General features: G+C 38.9%; 2 protein-coding genes across 2 annotated transcripts in view; both read left to right on the plus strand.

Annotated features, from left to right (window-relative positions):
• Window positions 1-41: 41 nt before the first annotated feature.
• LOC138042286 (dynein regulatory complex subunit 5-like) lies at window positions 42-13752 on the plus strand. The gene is made up of 14 exons (XM_068888133.1): window positions 42-126; window positions 868-941; window positions 1035-1099; window positions 2261-2339; window positions 3503-3630; window positions 4139-4182; window positions 4298-4407; window positions 5417-5518; window positions 7524-7599; window positions 7972-8089; window positions 8920-9103; window positions 10709-10826; window positions 11738-11797; window positions 13546-13752. The coding sequence occupies exons 1-14, from the start codon at window positions 94-96 to the stop codon at window positions 13702-13704; spliced, it is 1350 nt and encodes a 449-aa protein (XP_068744234.1). The 5' UTR covers window positions 42-93; the 3' UTR covers window positions 13705-13752.
• A 2510-nt stretch (window positions 13753-16262) lies between these two features.
• LOC138042287 (CD63 antigen-like) overlaps window positions 16263-21362 on the plus strand; it is an 11638-nt gene continuing 6538 nt past the window's right edge. Inside the window, exons 1-2 of the mRNA XM_068888135.1 lie at window positions 16263-16422; window positions 18750-18938. Of these exons, the coding sequence (XP_068744236.1) occupies window positions 16360-16422; window positions 18750-18938 (252 nt within the window). The 5' untranslated portion in view covers window positions 16263-16359. The remainder of the gene's footprint in view (window positions 16423-18749; window positions 18939-21362) is intronic.

The following is a 21362-nucleotide window of genomic DNA, read 5'->3' on the forward strand; positions in this document are numbered from 1 at the left end:
CTTCTCGCCCCAGTCTTCTCTACATTTTTCCCGCCACTGTCCCTAGCAACAACAAATTTAGCAAGATCCGCTGGGAAAGGGGCTGCTGGAAGTATGGAGATTTCAGGAAGAAAAATCGCTTCACCGGTAATTGTTATCGTTTCCAAGTTGTCTTGGTTTCCGATTAAGTATTGAGAATATCTCTTGATGATGAGATTTGTCTGTGCCAGTGATTTTTTGAAATAGAATTTATTGTTTATCATACTAACGAAAACTACCACTGCAATATGACACTCTGCAATCCTACATAAGTTTTTAACCTCAAAAACTCAGAGGAATCAATCAACATCAACTCTCCAATGTGCTTTAAATAGATGAATTCCTCGACCATTTTGGACCGAGTTGGTTGTGTACGTTGTTTACAAACATTGTTGTCATTTAATTAATGCGTTTTAACATCAGCTGATTGATAAGCTTTTCAGTTTTAATTTTCTTTGATTATATAGAATTGCTGTATAAAATTATTGTTCTTCTTGATCAAAACAAGGACAAGAGTTGCAAGGAGGTCACATTCTCTTTCTCGCTCCTCTTGAACTGGTCTAAAACACTGCTACCACTCTCCCCCCCTCCCTGGAAATAACCTAAATTTTTCTTTTCCTCTCAGAAATAAGAGCTGATTTTTGCTATACCCTTCAGAAAAAATCACAAGATCAAATGGTGCCAACTGGCTCACTACCCCTCAGATACTATGTCATCCATGGGAAGGGGGGGAGGGGAGGGGGTGTGGATATTAAATGGAATGGCCTCAGAAAGAAAGGAGTGTTCTCTAGATTGGCCTATGCAAGAACTTTATGAGTTAGTTTGTTAATGCTGTTGCGAATGTTTTAGGTGTTTGCTACTAAAGATAATCCAGCATCTGATGCACGGCAAATGAGAAGGATTATTGCTGAAGATCCAGATTGGTTGGTTAAACTCTGAACCTCATTTCTATTTCTTATTTTCAGTTTTTGTACTATTCTCTAAAGGTGTTGTATGATCTGTGTTAAATTTTTCAGGAGCCTTGCAACAGTTCCCCTTCTCACAGAGCTGTGTGTAAAACATATTGTTCGAAATTTTGAAGGTAAACATGCAGTCAGGCACTGCCAAGTTGTAGTGTGCTGATATTTGTATTGTATATTTGTAATGCAGCTGAGATTTGGAAAACAGGCCTCAAACAAATGCCATTAAATTTCAACCAACGGTTCCATTTTTCACTGTACTTTAACAAGGCAAAGGGTCATATGCGTAAGCGATTGGCAGATTCACTTTGTTTGTTTGTTTGTTTTTTAAACAGTCTGCCAACTGTTGACACAAATTATAATAGCTGGCAGGGTCAAAAACAGTTTTTTAAAAGTGTGCATTACTGATGAACCATGCTCTTTGTAAGAGGAAGGTGGTGATGTGGTATGAGTGCTCTTTTTCCACAATAATGTTGTGCCCCTGGTTTGTTTGTTTTATCTTTATTTAAAGAGGGAGACGTAATAACCTGTTTCAGTTTTCTAACTTACGGCCCTCTCCGAGCATTTTACCCTCCCAACCATGATACACCACAGAAGACAGACCACAACACCGGGAACTACATGCCCTACTCTTTGCGACAAGTGTGTGGGTTCTTTTACGTCCCACAGGATTATGAACATTGAAGGGTTGTGAGACGGGACCTCCGGCTTATCGTCCTTATCCAAGAAGACTAGAGAGTATAACCATTTGCAGATGTAATTACAAAGGCAGCACTTTCTCCTCAGTTATTTAAAGGCCCTGAGTGTTGGTCCGGCCGGAGTTGAAGTCACAACCTCCCGCGTGACAGCCCGGTGCTCAACCAACTGAGCCAGCGGTGTGCGGTTTATTACCTAGGATTTATTTTATTAACCCATTGCCTCCTGGGAGTTAGACTTAACAGATTTCTGTATTCAGCTCAGACAGGTTTTTCTCCTAATGTATTCCAGTTTTTTCCTTACCGAAAAAATGATATAATTTCCCTTTTGCTGACCCCAAAAATTTGGTCATGAATAATTGCTTGCACACAGTCTGTAGTTTCATGACATGAAAAAAATAAGGCGACAAATCTTGCAGTGTAGATTTTCTCTTGGTTATCTGGTTTAGCAGGAATGGACAGGCAAGCTGTACTGTATATAGAATATCGCCTGCCAAACTTGCCTGTCATAATGTGTGTTTTGTTTGAGAGATCGTCAACTGTTTAATTTAAAGTATGGGGAGTCATTTCATTTTGCTTCTGCTGCAGATAATCCAATTCTTGATAAACTCCTTCCAAAACACAAATCCAAAGTGCTTGATGCTCTTTCAACAGAAATTGCCATGAAGTAAGTCAGCAAAACTACTAATGCTATTTAACGTACATTGTAAATTCAACTTACAATAGTGTCTCGTTGGATGTCCTTTATTAGATTTTTTGGTCAAATTGAAGTATCAAATTTGAATGTGCTTTTCGTTTGAATGTATCTTAACAGTGTAACTGACTAGAGATGCATAAGGATGTGCCAAGTTGAATATGTTGACAATTAATTCTATATTGACCTTTCAAATAGAAGCTAGGGAGCAATACTGTTTTATGGTCCTGTTATTGTCTCTCAAAGGGGTCTGATGTTTGAATTTGTTGTAGTCTACAGTGTACTTGGCAAGTAATTCAAAGGAAATGGGGAACATTAGAGCAAAGGAAATGGGGGACATGATGAGAGAGCCGTTCTCATTGTTGTGTTGGATAGCCAAATTCCCTTGCATTATAAATATCCCACTTTCCTTTTATCTTCAATGCCTGCTATTCTACGACAGACCTTTTTCCACAGGTAAAGGGTAACGGGTAAAAGAGTGAAGGGTGTCGGGATCCGTATATTAGGGCCAAAGAAAATTATGCCAATTCTGAGTTGCTGTTTGCCTCTTTTTTGAAAGAAAGTCTTCTTGACAGTAAAACCATTGAAATGGTAATGGTTGAGCATCCAATTCATTTGAATAATTTCGCTGGAAGATTTGTTTTGAAGCAGAGCAAAACAACAATTCTACCCTTCACCCGTCACCCTTTACCCTTTACCTGTGGAAAATCTCTGCCAGGTACTCAGACTTAACTGAGTTGTTCTTTTTGGTGCTTCTCTTTCTTAACCCCTGGCAGGTCATCTGGGACAAGAAGATTTAAAACTTTGGTTAGCAACTCTCTCTGACCACTTGCCCTCTTAAGGCAAGCACCCACTCAAATATATTTTTTTTAAATTTATAATTTAAAGAATTCCAAAGAGTCATCTAGAAACAAAAATTATACAATATTTTTTCTTATAATAATTTAAGTAACCTTGCCAAGTGGAGGAAGCCCTCGGGGAAGTGGGTCATCATGTTTGCTTGCCCGATGGAGTGGTCGGCATTTTAACTTTTTTCATGGCCTGGTGTGGCATAATATGTTAGGAGCATCCTTTTTTTTGGAATCAAAATGCAAGGTTATCCACTGATTACTATGTTTCTACCTATTTTGCACCAGGGTTACTGCTAATTTAGTGTCTGATGAGGGTTACTGGAAAAGGTGCTGTAAAGCAAGGTGGGAGGTCTGTGATATCAACCAACATGGAAACAGCTGGAAAAGAATGTATTTTGAAAGGAATTTAGAAGGTTAGTATTCTGCCAAGGTTGCTGTCAGATCATTGTTATTCACAGGCACATCATATTGCAAAAAAAAAAAAGTATTGTTCTGAAGAGTAAAAATAATGGCTTGTCAATGTTCTTTAATTTGAACTTTACTTACTTTAGATCATTACTAGATAATTTTAGAAATTTGTAAACAGAACACGTATGTTCAGTAAATGTTTTTCATGTGACTGCTACTTCAGCAGTTCACTCTGCTACTAAGGCAAGTGTCAGTCAAACCTGATGCTGACACTCCTTTTTACAGTGTGCCAGTTGCATTCTGAGGGTGCGTTAGTGTCGGAAGTAGTGTCTACTGGTTCTCATTTTGGACGTCATAACCCAATGCCCAATCCTTCCTTTCAAAGTATAAGGAAATCAAGCTGATCCTTGGACAAAAGTAGTCCTGAGTCTTAGACAGGTTCCTTGAATCAATTTCTTAAAAGTTTTAAAATTTCTTCAGGTTTGCGGCTCAATCTGCGCCTTTGACTTGCAGGTATTATTGAAAAGTTTGTTCCAGAAACTACAGAATCATCTTTGGTAGGTCACTGGTTATTTTTTGGTTACTTATTACAATAAACTGAATGGCAAATCGTTTGAAAGATATTACACATACAGATATTAGAAGATTCTCTTTTGCTTGTTTCTCAAACAGTTAAATGAAACACTCGGGCTTTCTACTCCTTATATACGGGGATTAAACATCAGGCAGCTTTTACCCCCAGTGAAAGAAGCTCTGATTAAAGATGATGACGCCTCTGATGCGTAAGTAACAATATTTTAGGGATCCTTTTGTTACCGCCAAATTATGGGGAATGGAGCATGGCTGTTTATTTGGTGAGAGCACCCATCTTCCGCCAATGTGTCACTGGTTTGACGCCTGCAATAAGGACTTAAAGGTCAATGACAGTGATGTCGACAAAATCGTGACCTCAAAAAATGCAATATCATAAGCCTTTCACATTTGTTGCATCTCATTCACATCATGGATGAAGTATCCTAAAATTAAAACGGTATGAGCGGTTTCAGAGTAAAAAATAGAGAATCAAAGATTCACATTTGTACACTCAGGTTGTCGTCTTAATCTCAAATTTGTTGATTTCTCATCATTGTTGTGAAAAGTACCTAAAAAATTACTGTTAAAATGTGTGCTGCACCTGCAGCATGATTATCTTTCCTCTTTTAATAACCAATGATATCGCTTTTTTATGGCATTCTTGTTTACGACCTTGACGTAGTAATCATTTGAATCAAGTTCATTCAGTTTTTCTTGAAGTGCCCTGGTTTTCCCCTCTCATCAGTACCAAAACTGGGTTTGATTTTCTTTACTTTTTTCATTTTATTTTAAGTGTCCTCAATTAAAAGTTTAATAATAATAATAATAATAATAATAATAATATGTAATAATAAATCATAATCATAATAATAATAACTTCATTCATTTAATTCAATGAAAGGGAAGGATACTAGAGGTTATCCCTATCGAGGGGTATCCGCCCGCAGCCAGATGTAATTGACTGAGTCGATTTTGATGAGGGAGGAAACATGGAATACCCGGAGAAAAAGTTCCCTTGGAGTCAGATTGAGATCACCTGAAACTCAGCCCACATATGACCCGAGGCCAGGGTTTAACTGGGGTCACAGAGGTGGCAGGCGCGATTGATCGCCACTATAAACCACCGTGACTGGCTTTGTCTTGATGAAATTTGTTAAGATTCTTTGCTTTATGAATTTAGCAACTGTGGTTTTTTTTTTTTTTTTTTTTTAATTTTAGTGGCAGTGATGCTGGTCAGGACGGTCCTAACATTGATCATTTTGACTTTGGTCTTATAACACCCCAATTAGCCCATCTAGAAGAGCTTCATTTGACTTATGGGTGAGGCTATAGACTACCGGTATTTTCATTTTATTTCATCCTAACATAATGGTTAAGAATGTGTCTCGAAAGAAAAGCTGGCACCTTACAAAAAAAGTGGACAGGCTTAAAATCCTTGTTTTAGCTGCCTCTTATCCACCTTCCTTGTTTCCCCGGATCTCCATCCTCTCTCTTGCCGCTTTTGATCCGAGTCCCTTGACTGAACTAATCTTCACTCCCCCTTGCTTCTCTACTTTCGCTGCTGCTCAATACTGTAAGCACATAGATAATATCTGATATATATAGGTGTGTGTTTGCATGTAGGTATAAAAGGATGTATAGTAAGAGTGTATTTTAGTAAACCTGGGTGCAGCTCTACACTGTCAATGTACAAGCTTGCTGCCTAACGGTCGCCCTGTCACCTGGGGCGCCTTATTTGCAAGCGCGGGCGACCAAATTTCTAAACAAGTAGCCCGAAGGGGCGCCTTACTTGATTCATCCTCACTTTCTTGTAAATATGATCCCAGCTGGAATTAATTAATTCTGGGCTCGTGAAAAAATGACTCAGGCTTCTAACTATTAATGTTGGATAGCCTTGCTGTCAATGTATGTTAAAATAAGCCTCGCATCTGGATGTATGTAACAAGGTAATGCAATATAGTTTGTGTAAAATTTGTGCCTCTCTCCCCTATGCTTAAGAAATTTGGGTACGTTTTAAAGGTTTGTAACTTCACTTATTTCCTCATATTGGGTTATTCCTTGCTGCAGCCCTCTCACGCACTAATAATGCAGTACTCAATATGATATATTGTAAATATGTTTGCACAACTTAGTTGACAAATGGAAAATCCCCTGAGATTGTTGTTGTTGTTGTTGTTGTTGTTGTTGTTGTTAAAGTATCTATGGGTAACTTATAGGAAAGAATGTTCAGTGCATTTTAGTATCCAGGCAGGAACCCTAAGCTGTGGGACTCCTGGTCTAAGAAACTGGTTGTAGCACCGACCTAACTCGGCAGGAGTTCTTTGGCGAAAATGGGAAAAGCATCTGACCAGTGCTAGGAAGCCATACGTTTGTTTTGTGCCCATTTGCGTTATGCGTCTTTGCGTCATGCCTTTTTGCGTGATGCCTACTTTCGTTACGGCTGTTTGCGTTATGGCTATTTGCGTTATGCCTTTTTGTGTAATTATGGCTGTTTGCTTTATGGCTTTTTGCGTTATGCCTCTTTCCGTGATGGCCATTTGCAGAATCGGCTTGTTGCCATTCAGCTTTGGATTGATGCATTCATGATTTGGACGATTTTATTGCAAATGCTGATCATTGAATTTTGCCATAGATATACCTTCATATCCGAAACCCAACTCATCCTCAAAATAAGCAAGCTTTTCCATGGAAGATTTTTAATGTTTGGCCGCGCGAAAAATGGGGCGAGACAAGATGCCAGAAATCTTAATGTAGATGTTGACGGTGCTTTAGAGAAAGCTTGCCGCGTATTTTGGGTCTCTAAGCTTTTCCTTCAACAAAAAAGGGCCAAAAAGGCTTTTATCTTCAGGAAATATGTCTTGGTAAACTTGCCAACGGGGTTGGCAAGTCACTCATATTTCAGATCGCTTCGGAAGTTCACGCTTAACTTTCCAAATTCAACAACACTTTTGCTGCGAAGCCAGTAATTTCGCCATTAGTGAGCTTAATTGGAGACTAGAAAAATTCCCAACGGGCGTTAATAATCAAAACTGGTTCCGTTGGCTAGGGCAATGAACTAAGATAACATAACAGAGAAAGAACTAATCTATATGACGTCAGGAACAAGATTTCCTTCCAATTAAATCAGACGGGGAAGGGAGTAGAGTGCGTGACATGAGCGACCGAGTATCTCGAGATGCGCAGAATGTATGCGCATTAACAATAGCAGGCACCGTCCTTAAATCCTCTCCGTTCTGATTTCCTTTTTTAGTTGTCCTGCCATCAAAATGATGCCAAGCAACTAGGATATCATAATACTAACATATTTTTCATTTCTTCCTGGCAGAGTTCGTGATTGTGGCATGAACTTTGAATGGAATTTGTTTCAGTTTACTGCCAGGGATTGCCTTTTACTTGCCAAGGTGCATGCATTGTGACAACAGTAATTGCATTCATTTGCAATTTAAGCAATAGAGGATTTTTGAAATGGCTGTCGAAAGTAATTACGTGATTGCAATTTCTACGCTTTGTGATTGGTTTAAAAATGTCGCGCCAGTTCATCAACCAATGAGAAGGAAAACCAGAACCAATCGCGACTTGCACGCGCGATTTTTCCCGCGCTTTGAGCAAGTTTGGTACACGCCAAATTTGCTACGAATTTCGATTGGTTCATTCTGCTGTTTTCTCCTGCTGTGATTGGTCAAAGTAATTAATTTGGTATTTGTTTTATGACACTCAATTGAAAACCATCGCCAAAGAAGCACACCTGTATTGTATTGTTTCTTGTTTCTTAGGCTGTGAAGGCTTGTCATACCTTGAAAGTATTACACCTTCATCGTAGTGGAGTGGATGACGAGAAAGTCCGCGTTCTTATTAGCCATATACTGGATCATCCTTCTCTTCTTACGTTAGGTAAAATATTGATTATGAAATCTTCCTTTCCTTGACACAATAAATCTGAATTGTTTGTCACCATTTCTGACATAACCCCATTCCCCCTGGCCTCTCGATTGTTCCGTTAAGTATTCTTTTTGGAATTTACTCGTGGATACACCTCAAGAATCCAGGGCCCAGTTTCTCAAAAGCTGATTCTAGTTAACACTAATCCGCTATTAAGTACCAACCTAGGTATGAATTTTGTAAATCCAATAAAGGTTTAGCCTTATAATTTTAGTCTAAAGTTAAACGTCTACGTCAAAATTGAAGGCTAAAAGTTTTGAGGAAATTCTTTTTGAAACACCAATTAAACTGCAACTTAAGTTTCCAGTAATCCAGGATTAGCTTCATTGAGCTTTGAAGAACTGGGTTGAGGGGCCTGATGACTTTTCGGGCCTGAAAAGCCAACTGCGAAACTTCGATCCGCCTATTTTAGCAAACTGTTAATCCAATAGGTTTACAAGACCCGAAGAAACAAAATCATTGCCAAATTTCATGCCTCAAAACCACCTCAGTTTGAAGATACAAAGAAAATTTATCGTCTGAAATAAGCCCGGAAAGTTTCGGAACTTTCGAGATACAGACCCCTATTAAAATTAAAAGCATTATTACTATTCTTGCGAAGCCCGGGACTCTTCATTCTACACTTCACCCAAGTAATTGTGCACAAGGCTTGCTTGATTCTAACGTTTGTCTGAAATGAGCGTGTTGGGAAGTTACAAAAGCTCTGATCTCGATTAGGCTGGTGAGAAAAGGCTTGCTCGTTTCAAAGTTCTTTTATGTAATTGCTGTTTTAAATGTTTCAGATCTTTCACATAACAAGATTGGTGATAGTGGAGCTAGAGCTGTAGGCAAACTATTGAATGGACGATGCAATCTTACAACCTTAAACTTGTGTGATAATAAAATCAGATCAAGTGGTGCCGCTGCTATTGGACACGCCCTGGGCAAAAATACAACCCTCTCAAATCTTGATCTAAGGTTAAACAGGTAGGTGAATAGAATTGTCCTGTTCTTTCCATTCCACAGAAACAATCCTTCCCTACTTAAGTGCGGAGACTTCTACTACGATAAATTCTTTGCATGACGAATCTTCTCTGTTCGACGGAAATTTCCCGACACTTTTTTTATCCCAATTTACGCAACATGTGAGACGCGGGTGTAGACTGTAAAGTATACGAGTGCTCCATGATTCTGTATCTATTGTAATAAAGTATTAATGAAAACTCATTACGTAAATTCTTGGATAAACTAGAGAGTATAAACTAAGCTACCTTTGGGTCGGCAGTAGAAAATAGGACAAGGCATAAGCTTTGTGTTGTGGAATCTTGCTTGTATATTTAGGGGCTTGCTGGGTTCTTTTTGATATGTGTGAATCTCAATTTGCATTGACAAAATAAAAACGAAAAACGAAACGATACAAGATTAACTTCATTTTGCGTAAGGTAACTCTTTATATTTAAATATTTCAAGCCTGGTGGCTTGTTCAAGATATGGTGGAAGACGGTAACATAGCTATGGGACAGAAGCTGTAAATACTTTGTCACCATGCAGGAGGTGGCTAGGTTAGTTCTGGGAATTATTATTAAATCATTACCGAAAGGAAACCGTACAACACGAGCTGGCTCGTATTCTCGTAGCAGATGCATGATGATCTCTGTGGCTCTCTTGATCAGAGACCATGCTTTTTTGAAGAGAAAGAAAAGAAAATGTTGATTTAAGAATGAAGTTCAGTTTCCGGGGGAAGTAGTTTTGTTGGCACAAGTAAGATGGCCACTTGACTCTTAGGATCACTTCCGCTCCGGTTGTCACCAATTTAAGGACGGTGCCTTTTATTGTTATTGCGCATACGTTCTGCGCATCTCCAGATGCTCGAATTTTCTATCGCCGATCCTTACTAATACAGGGATATTTTTGCGCGGTTTAAAACTATCCGGAGAAAGTAGATCTTAGTAAGTACTCGCTTTTTACAAATATTAATCATGAATTATCTTTGAAAAATGCGTGGTTACCCCCAATTTTCTTTTTGGATTTCAATAACACTTGTTAAGATCTACATTTCCTGCATAATCACACACCGGGGCAAAAATATCTTTAATTAGTAGGCACCGTCCTTAAGTCCTCCTCGGGACTTTTCTCAACCGGAAGCTCTTTCTTCATCAAGTTTTGACGCCCACCGTGTCTTTGGTCTTGGCCCGGGGGGAGGGGGGGGGGGTACTCCTTTGTAAGGGCTTAATGGGGACGTGCGGCCAGCCAGGGTATGTTTTTCGGGATTTTTGAACAGGGTATCGATTTTATCATTTTTTGTCTCAATCAGGGTATCGATTTATCAATTTTTGTCTTAAACTGGGTTAAATGTCTTAAACAGGGTATCAAAAATCGGAATTCTGTCTTAAAATGGAAAATCAGCGATGTTTGTCTTAAACAGGGTCAGGGTATGAGGGGCCACGCCGCACCTCCCCACCCAGGGATATATCGAGTACCTCCCCCGGGGGTCTTGGGCACCAATATGTTCGCTCTAATCTCATGTGCATAACATTTTTTTGTTAATCAACTCTCGGTTGTAATTCAATGTCTTTTTTTTTTCGTTAATAGACTCGGTGATGATGGAGGACAAACCATTTGTCGTGCCTTGTTCAAAAACCACACCCTAACCCACGTTCATTTGGGCAGCAACGACCTTGGTGAACCCACGGCGGCCATCTTATCGCAGGTATACAGTGGATCCCTACCTCCCTAAGAGGTCTCCTTATAGATGCGCTGTAAATCAGTGATAAGAGGTTGATGTGAACACGGAATGTTGTCCCAAAGTCAGCTCCACCGCGCATGCTTTGCAAATAGCTGGCTGCGTCCCTCCAGTTTGCTGTTGTAGGGCTTTATACTCTATTGTGTTCGATTGTATTCTTGCATCGTAAACACAATCCAACAATCTGCATGCTTCAAATAGAGCGGTTTTCAGTTGAGTGTCGAAAGTAATTAGCGAATTGCTTTGGTTTTGCATTACTTAACTCAGTGATTGGTTCAAAGTTCTTGCGCCATTTTTTCAACCAATCAGAAGTGAAACCAAAACCAATCGTGGCTCGCGCGTACACATTTTCCCGCGCTTTGTGTCAGCTACGTGTAATTACTTCGACTTTTGATTGGTTTACTGGATTGTCTCCGTCCTTTTTGATTGGCCTGTGCAAAAACATGAGCCATAATTTGCTATTGTTTTGTGCACCAAGATGGCCGTCTCATCACGTGATTGAAAACCATCTATACTGCTAGAACTGAAATTGTCGAAACGGTGCATTCTCGCAATTGCAATGAATGAGAAAAGACAAATCAAATAAAGATAACAGCGTTATGAAACAAAAACTGGATAGAGACAACTAGGAATACCACAAATCATTCAACGAAATTCTCTTCAATTTGGTCTTTGGTTGTGTTCTAATTTTCAGTTGTTACTTTGCGACAATTTTTGGTCGAAATTTCATTGCGCTTGCTTTAACGGTTTTTCTTTTTTCCTTCTGCGGCCTCGTCTGTTCTTCATACGATATTTTTTGTCAGTCATTTTGACAAGACCCAAATCTTAAGCATTCTTTTGAAGTTTAATTACCCTCATATTCCTGTTATCTTTTGTAGGTTGTAGTTTCGAACAAGACCCTGGTGGATCTCAACTTATCGTGCAACACCATCGGACCGGTACGGTTTTGGCTCAACTCTTGTCAGCAATCAGTCGTTTCGTGAACGTCATGACTCGTTTCGCTCAGGTTTGGTTTGGCTGGGGTTTGAGATTAGGTCTAGGTCCTGAATTTAGGGACTTATCGAACACGATAGCGAAACGACTTAGGACTGTAGCGAAAGGACTCGCCGATGACCGCATAGTTGATATTAGAGAGATATTTAGCATCTCGTTAACGGCAAACGCCAGGATGAAACTTGCATTTTGTCAAAAATCATGGAAACTTGATTTGATTTGATTTTAGTTTGATTTGATTTCTTGCCTGTTATCCACAGATAGAGCGGTTTTCAACTGTGTCGACCAATCACAGCAGGCGAAAATAGCGCAATGAACCAATCCAAATTCATTGCAATTCAATGTAACTTGCTCAGAGCGCGGGACAAATCGCGCTTGCAAGTCGCGATTGGTTTTGGTTTTCCTATTCATTGGTTGGCAAACTGGCACGACATTTTTAAACCAATCACAAAGCGTAGAAATTGCAATCGCGTAATTACTTCCGACAGTCATTTGAAAATGGCTCTATCGAGCGACATCTCAAGAGGAGAATAACAAGTTAGAATAAGAGAAATTTCATGCTTTTGCAACTAACAGCGGCCTCAACGTTAACGTGATGCAAATCTCTCTATTAACTATGGTAGCAGGTAGCTCGTTGTATGCATGGAGCAATCTTTTGTTGACAGACACCTCACTGGTTCTTCTTCTGTGAATATGAACTAGTTTGTTCTCCCACTGGAAACTCTATAGCAACAGTTTTTCGAGAGAAACGTTTCTGCAGTGTTTACACCAGTCTTCCGATGACGTCATGAACATTACCTATCACGTTGCCTGATTTCACCAAATTGACTTTAAGAAAACGTTTCGTTTAAAAGTTGTGCTTGCGAGAAAGAGTCCCTTCTAATTGTCATCCATGTTGTATGACGAGTGCTTGCTTGAGCGAATGGCGGTTTTTGTTTTTGTGAGGGTTATCGGCAAGTTCACATCGCGGCGGAACCAGTACACAGAAAGAACACAAATGTGCAGCTTTTGTACCAACCTCTTATAGTCTTCCCAGGTGATGACGATCTACCTGACTCCATCGACACTTGTCACGCCTACTTGCGTGAGTTCTTAAACGTGTCACGTGTTAGCCTTTCTTAACTGTAACGGTGTGGGACGCTAAATACGTGTCCGATTTTCAAGAAATGTAGAGGAAATAGTCTCTGAGCTGCCTTTTATACAAAGGCTGGGTAGGCGAATGTGAGACTCGAATAAGGACTGAAAGGTGTTAAAGTACCAGCGAATATCGGGGACTTAATGTAGCGAACCCTAAGCGACTACATGTCAGGGCAATTTACATCAAGTTCCTGAGTGCACGTTCCACTCGTTGGCCTGTTTCCTCACAGCTTCGAGATCTTTTCGGTTACTAAGATCACGTTATTCTGAAAAAAATGGATTTTTGAACCGCTTTTCAAGACCACAGAAAACAAACCAACGGCAAAGTTTCGTGATTTTAAACGTTTTCTTTTTGAAGTTACAAGGCGTTTAATGCCACCCGAAATTCGTCCGAAAAGTTTCGGGACTTTCGAGAAACGCTTACTTCACTCCCCGCCCCGTGGGTATTCCTCGATCAACGCCTTTGCTGAAACTTTACCGTACTGATAAATCAGACACTTAAGTTACCTGCCCCTTAAAATTTAATATCGTGAGTGATTTGGGTTTTCGTTTTTAGGACGGTGGAAAATCATTACAAGAGGGGATGGAAGAAAATACAACAATACGAGCCATGGATTTGAGACTCACAGAAGTTGGACAAGAAAACGAATACTGTATAAACCAGTTATTGAAAAGAAACAGAGAACAACAATACAAACAAGGACAAAGCAGCTAGAATTGTTTCCCTCATTCAATCAATTAAATGATTTTTCTCTTATAAAATTACATGCTGCCTTCTGTTTTGAGTTTCATCAGTCAACCTGGGATAAAGGAAAGTTTATGTCGTTTTTTTTTTTTTTTTTTTGCGTTCTCCGTGTGTTCTATTTTGGTCTTCTGGATTAGGACTATCAGTCCCGTCACTTCATTTCAGCCCAGTGTCCACCTTGAAATAACTGCTTTTAGTATAAATACACAGGTGATTATACAAAATCGCGCGCTCTCATTGGCTCGCTATCTCGGATTATCAGCCGATAATCACCTCGACGAACAAAATGGCTGCCAGTAGTCGTTTTGCCACTGTAAGTGAAGATGATTTCGCGTTGAAATATTTTTTTTCTCTTTTTTGAAATAATCATCTGTGTATTTATACTAAAACAATTATTCGCCTCAGGCTCAGTGACTATCGGTGAATATTCACATCGACTTCGTCTCGGTGAATATTCACCGATAATCACTTCGCCTTCGGCGAATAATTGTAAAGTATAAAGTGTCACTTTTTTCAAGTGACTTCAAATCCAGTCCCCATTTCTCACTCCCTTGCGTGTTTGGATATCGTTGACGAAAATCAAGAAATAAGGACGGGAAGGTGTTTATCCTTTAGGTTTACATTTAGAGGAATTTTAACATGCTTTCGCTTCTAGAAGGTGTGACAGGGAATTCTTTTTAACTCTCCTAACGAATTTGGGTTTCGTGTACATTATTTTACCCATTTTGAATATCACATTTCAATTTTCCTATTTTAGATGTTGCTAAATATATCCTGAACAAATATCCGGCGTGGTGTCTTTTCTTTTTGACTTCTGAAGGAAATACACGACATTTGGATACCATATGGGATACACTGGTGTTTTTTACTACATTTTGCCTTCGGTGCGAATTCCGTCGTAAATACAAAAGAAAAACGTAAAAAATTAAATAGCTAGTCTTTGGGTAGGAAACATTATTACAAATTTCTTCAAACTAAGAACATGAGTTAATTTGGTATTCAGCGATATTAACCGAGCCTGAGGTGTTTTAGTCTAAGTACATCATATCATATATCTTTATTTACCCTCGGATTTTTAGAGTAGCGTGGTGGAGCTAATATCTCCGAGCATTCAGTACCTCGCACCGGAATCGCGAGGTCACGGTTCAAACCCCACTGAAGTCCTGAATTTTTCAGACTTCTCTACGCAATTGCAAAAATTGTGCTCATAACTGCGAAGATCATAGCTTCACTTGAAAAATGAATATATGGGAGAGGAAGAGCGCAGAGGTGAAGCCAAGCGCCATCAACCAATGTGGGTGGCGTATGTGTGAGCTCTGCGCTGCTCAAAGAAGTTTCTCTCTTCCATCAAAAACAGAATTTTACGCGATGTACTTGAAAATGACTTTATTTACAACCTCTCCAATTGATTAAGAGCTTGAGATTAAATAAAGTATTTGTTTTATTGAGCTCACAACAGAATAAGTCAATGTAACGAAAAAGTGATCTCGCACTTATCTGGATAATTTAATTGATATTTGGTAAATTTCACTGCAAATCAGGATAGACCGCTCTCATTGCAGACCAATCGGGTCTCAGTCCGAAAAGAATACGAAGAGGGCGCTGCCCTGTGCCATTTGTTTCAAATAAATTTTTGTCCAGGTTCTAAATAGGTCTGGGCGAAGAGCCGACACCCAAGGTACACCCAGTTTTAAGACGCTTTGTGAGGCATTAGACCAGAAAGAATTATTTCATACCCCAAAAAGCAAATTACTTTCAAATGGACTGACGATAAACTTCATCAGAACATACTGTAGAGTTGCTTTGGTCTCAAAAGTAAAGTGTGTCCCTTGTTTTCCTTTTGTAAGGAAACCACGGACCCTAACCACTGAATCAAATTCAACGAAAGATTTAGTTAATCGTCTCAAATTAATTATTCTGCTAGAGTTAACAAATATCAAACAAGTATTTGACCGGAATGAATAAACAAGACCAAGACAATTTACAATATAAGTCAATGCATGTAAACTGGGCTCGTATTGCGACAGAAAGCGTTTGACAGGACAGGTTGATGTGTAAAATCTGTAAAATACAGCTTAGGTCCCTGACTTTTTGAAAAAAATGCGGAAAACATTTTCGCGCTCCAGTTGTTTGCAAGCGTCTATGCAATCATGAGTGTTTATACTTTGTCATTTATGCATATATTATAGGCGTCTGTTAATCGCATATTTGGTGCAAGTTTCTACGTATTCTAGGACATCGAGGTAAAATACTCTATAAATATAAGTAAAAAATATAAATAAAGTTTGACCAACGATGTACTATTGTTGCAAATAAGAGAAATATACTTGTATTTTAGTGTTTTTGTTCATAAATCTCATGTAAGATGCAATTCTTTTTTGGTGATTTCTCTGAAGAAGTTAAAGATTTATTAAATTCTACGATTTTTTTTTGGAACTTGCGAGATTGTGACAATTAATTCCTACGGGATTTGTAAACAGCCAATGAAATTCCGAGAAAGTGACGTGTATACCCAAAGGTTCTCTAACAGAAATTAACATAGCATGCTTACCTGCATTTTGCAATAACTTTCAGCGGAAGAGTGGTACATATGGTGAAGTTCTGAACCGCCCCAAAAAAGACAAGATGGCATCTGGAGGAATGGTTTTAGTGAAATATCTATTGTTCTTTTTCAACCTTCTTTTCTGGGTAAGTTGTAAAACGAATTTTGAGCCGCGCTGATCTGGTTTAAGACATGACACGTAGCAAGGTCGCATACGAAATTTTTGGAGTAACGTATCTAAGTTTGTGATTTGTGCTTCGCTTATACACTATATTGCAGGACTCTTGTACGCGTTTCTAAGCGATGAAAAGCGGTATTTGTGGTAAAGTTCCTTTCTCGTTTATGTATCAATTCTCTAAATAAGAAAGACAAATATACCAACAGGCGTGACGCTCTGCATTCGCTGCTTTGCATAGATTTAGGATAATTCATTTATATTGAACTTTTGTATTTTCTCGAACCGTTTAAGTTACTAAATTTTAATGGCAGAGGCTGTTTTAATCAATGTTTAAGCAATAGGGTGGTTGAATTATTAAATGACGCGCGAATATATTTCACTTTTCAGAAACTACGTCCCATCAGTAGTTCGGTACTTGTTAATCTCACGCTCAGCTGTTTATTCGAACAGTCAGCGAAACAATTTTGTGCGCATGTATTATAGAAACAATTTGTTTCTGCAAGATCCTTCTCAAGCAGATGCCGAGAAATTCACCTTTCAAACAGATAAAAGTGAACACCAAAGGATCGATTTGGTTTTCACTTGAAGACTAGACAATTATAGCGGCAGATATCAATTTAAAGAATATGCTTGCCATTTTACGGTCGGTGGTTTAATAGTTCACTGCTGCTGTCCAAGAAAGGAGTCAGACCTATTTCAAGTTTCAAGGATTCTTTTATACGTTAATTTAAAGGGTTGGCATAAGTTAAAGCTAAATTATTTGTGATACTGGCACTTAGATTTTTCCATATCAATGAAAAACAAAATCTTCCGACTGATTTGCATGAGCGGTCATTGTTATCCTTTTTCGAGCGGCGGAATTGTGCAGCTAAGCCGTCCCTTACAAAGTAGCTGCTCAGAAAATCCAAGCTGTCATTGTACAAAATGTTCATATCGGCTTTTCTTATTTTAATGAAGCTTGCTAAAAGTGAAAGACTTTTCATGAAAATGAGAAAAGCCTTCCACATTTTAACACCAAATTCATACTGTCCAAAAACACAGAATTTTATTGAAATTGTTTGGAAACCATTCTTGGCTCCATGGAAACTGGACTAATTTTCTTGAGCATTTAATGAAAGACTTGCTCATTTTAGCTTCTAAGATCAAGCTGAACACTGTCACCAATGATCTCTTAATATAAGTGGCCACTGCTAAGGGATGGAATGGGAAGGTAAACCGAAGGGTTGAATGCTGTATAAATGAATCAAAATAATAGTAAATGAATAAAATGTATAGTAAATAACCATTTCAGATGGCTGGTATGTCAGCTGATAATGTCTGGCTAAGAGATGAATATTTGGCTGAGAAGCGAAGCTTCAAGGGCAAATGTGAAATTTGAGGTGTGGTTTTAATTAAACAGGACAACTCGGATTGTTATGAATCTAATTAATATTAATCCTAATGATTATTATAATCCTTTACTGAGGGTTGAGCCGTGCCTTAATCAATTAGGATTAATATTAATCTTATGTAAGTTAATCTTATTAGTATTAATATTAAAATTAATCTGATAAATATTAATCCTACATTGGATTCCTATTAATCCTATGTAGCATTAATATTATTCCTACCTAGCATTAATCGTTGTCCAAAGCTTCTGAAAGATTGACATTATGTAACGATCTAAGGCCCGTTTCAAACGTCGAACTTTTCATGTGCCGAATCTAATGCAAATGAGCGAAAACAATAGATTTTCTCATTTGCATTAGATTCGGCACATGAAAAGTTCGACGTCTGAAACGGGCCTAAGGCATCCTTATCTCTATCTTACGCATTCTTGGACCTAAATAAAAGAAACTTTACATATAGTGGTGAGTGTACAAATAGTGACCACGAACTACTAACTGATCCATTTTGAATGAAAAACATATGCCATGGGTGGGGATCGAACACGTGTCCCCCTGGTTACTAGTCGGGTGTGCTATCCACTGCACCATCACGACAACCCTGCTGGCAACAGAGCAATCAGTGAAGTTATTGGGGTGCTGCTACTTCCCACCCCGCCATCCATTTGTGTTACCCACCCCACCCTAATCTGCTTTTTTCGATGCCCATGGTGCAGGAGTTTTTCCACAGGCTATGAACTGAAGTTCTTTGCTTGAGGCGAAGTGCTCGTTAAGTTTTATCAGTTATAACCCAAAAGGTATGACCACCATCCACTGCTCTAACCAGTGAACTCAATGAGCTTATACCCATGTATAGGTGAAATATCATCTTGTACATAATTTGTTCTTTATTTTTGTTGTGGTTTACTAGGTCTCTGGGATTGCACTAATTGCTGTTGGTGTCTATGTCAAGGGAAAGTTTGGAGATTTTCTTCAGTTTAGCGAGAGTGAAATGACGACAGGTCCAGTTTTTTTGATTGTGATTGGGGTTGTAGTTACCATTGTGGGCTTCTTGGGATGCTGTGGTGCTTACAAAGAAAACTACTGCATGGTCACTACGGTATGCTTTGCTTTTACCTTGAGCTGTTCAAATGAATGTTAATAAATTGGTGAAAGGTGCAGTGGTTACGGAGAGCAATCACCTTCCACCAATGTGGCCTGAGTTTGATTCCCAGATCCTGCGTCATGTGGGTTGAGTTTGTTGGTTCTTTACTCTGCACCAAGAGGTTTTCTCCGGGTACTCCAGTTTCCCCTCTCCTCAAAAACCAACATTTGACTTGATTTGTGTTAGTTGCTAATTTCCCCAGTACTAGAATGACTAGACACTTAAATGAAGTTCCTTTCCTTCCTTTCCAGGTGATCTGGTGACGTAATTCGGAGGACTGGGGAGAAAAATTTTAACACCGTATCCCACAACCGCGTGCGGCCTTATTTTCGAATTCAACATGGCAGAGGCAAGGTTAGATCTTGCCGGGTCTACTTGAATGTTCATTCAATAAACAGGAAATGTGGTAGACACGCAATGATCTGTTGAGTTTTGGCGATAGCAATACTGCAGGAAGTTTGAAAACAACACCTAAGGCCGCGCGCGGTTGTGGGATAAGGCGTTAAAATTTTTCTTCCCAGTCCTCCAAATTACGTCTCCAGATCGCCTGGTTCCTGAGACCCCTAAGATTCGAAAATGAAGAAAGTAACCCAAAACTCTCAATTTGGCTATCCCTAGGCCTAAAAAACAACGGTAGACCTAGCTAGGCCTATGGTTAGGCAAATTGAGGGTTTTGGGTTACTTTCTGCGTTTTTGAGTCATAGGGTCTTTGGGTCTTGGGGGTTTTTGTTTTCAAGACACTCATGAAAGCTCCAGTTTTTCCCTTGATCACCCAACCCAAATTACCTATTTTTCAAGTGAGCATCTTCAGTGATTTCATCAAGTACGTTCAGCCAACAAAAAGCATTGGTTACTTAACATAGAGAAGTCCGCTACTTTTTTCACTGATTTGAAGTAAGTAAAGACAGATTCTTTCAAACCTAAGATTAAAATTCATTTTGACAATTACAACAACTGGTCAATTGCTCTACTCAAATCAGTCACCCAATTCAAATTTATTGAAAACCTTTGGAGCAAGGACAACCTGCAATCCAGACGGTGGCAATAAATAGGTAAAAATAATATTGGTATTAATAATACGTTTATTTAGCATCTTTTCCCAGCGGTCCAAAAATGTTATACAGGTGACAAATACATAATTAAGATTAAAATGTAATTAAGCAATACAGGACTTTTTCCGTGTTTACATAGCCTAAAGATGATGGGGGAGTTGGGAGAATTCAAGACAGTTATGCAAGTCAAGGATTTGCATAACTGTCGAGAATTCTCCAAACTCCCTGAGTGTTTAGATAAGGCTATGAAAACACAGAAAAAGTCCTGTACTGCTTTTATAACATATTTCTCAAAAACAATTCAACAATTGAAGGAAAGTGTTGTTTTTTTACTTCTTGATTGAAACAGATTTTCTTGATACACGTTCATATTTCCTACCAGCCAATCAAGACGTGCATCTGACAACACAAAGCGAATCAAAATTTGTGTCATGTCACACCTGTGTTTACATATTTTCATCTAAACACAGCTACTGACCAATGAGATTGCACATACTATCCTTATTTTAAAATCATATGTAACTGTTGAAAAGTATACAAAATACTAGTATTTAACGTATGACCTTCACCTAACTATGACTATAAAAATAAATTAAAATAATTATAATTACAAGTTGCAATCAGCCTCGTACACTGTAAATAGCAAACACTAACCCCTTAACTAATCCTGATCATAGGTTTACATGTAATCTGGGAGCAGGGTCAGTGCAGTGTTGAATGGTACTCGTCACTCACCAATGTGACCCAGATTCTATTCCAGGACTTAACATTTCCTGTGGATTGAGTTGGTGGTTCTCTCTCCGCTGAGAGCTTTTTCTCTGGGTACTCTGGTTTTCCCCTCTCACCAAAAACTTCGTGTTGTGTATTTCGTTTGTTTTTATTTTTTTGATGAACTAGTTTTTATTTTTTTTGATGAACTAGAATTTGATAATTATTGTGTTTTTGCCACAGAGAATCCTAGCAGAATGCTTGACCTCAAAGGAAAGGAAAGGAAGTTTATTTAAGTGTCTAGTCCTCTAGTGCTGAAGTGCTAATAATTGTCACACTGTAAACTGAAATCAACAAACTAGTGCAAATTGAATCAATTGTGGGTTTTTGAGGAGAGGGGAAAACCAGAGTACCCAGAGAAAAACCTCTTAGTGCAGAGTAGATAACCAACAAAGTCAACCCACATAATTATGACACCAAGTCCGGGAATCGAACCCGGGCCACATTGGTGAGAGGTGAGTGCTCTCACCACTGCGCCATCCCTGCACCCGTCACTAAGTTAATAACCTAGATAGCTTTGAACCAGTGTTCTTTTATAGCATCTATTGACTTTTGTACT

This window comes from Montipora capricornis, chromosome 3, assembly GCF_036669925.1.
Source record: "Montipora capricornis isolate CH-2021 chromosome 3, ASM3666992v2, whole genome shotgun sequence".
NCBI lineage: Eukaryota > Metazoa > Cnidaria > Anthozoa > Scleractinia > Acroporidae > Montipora > Montipora capricornis.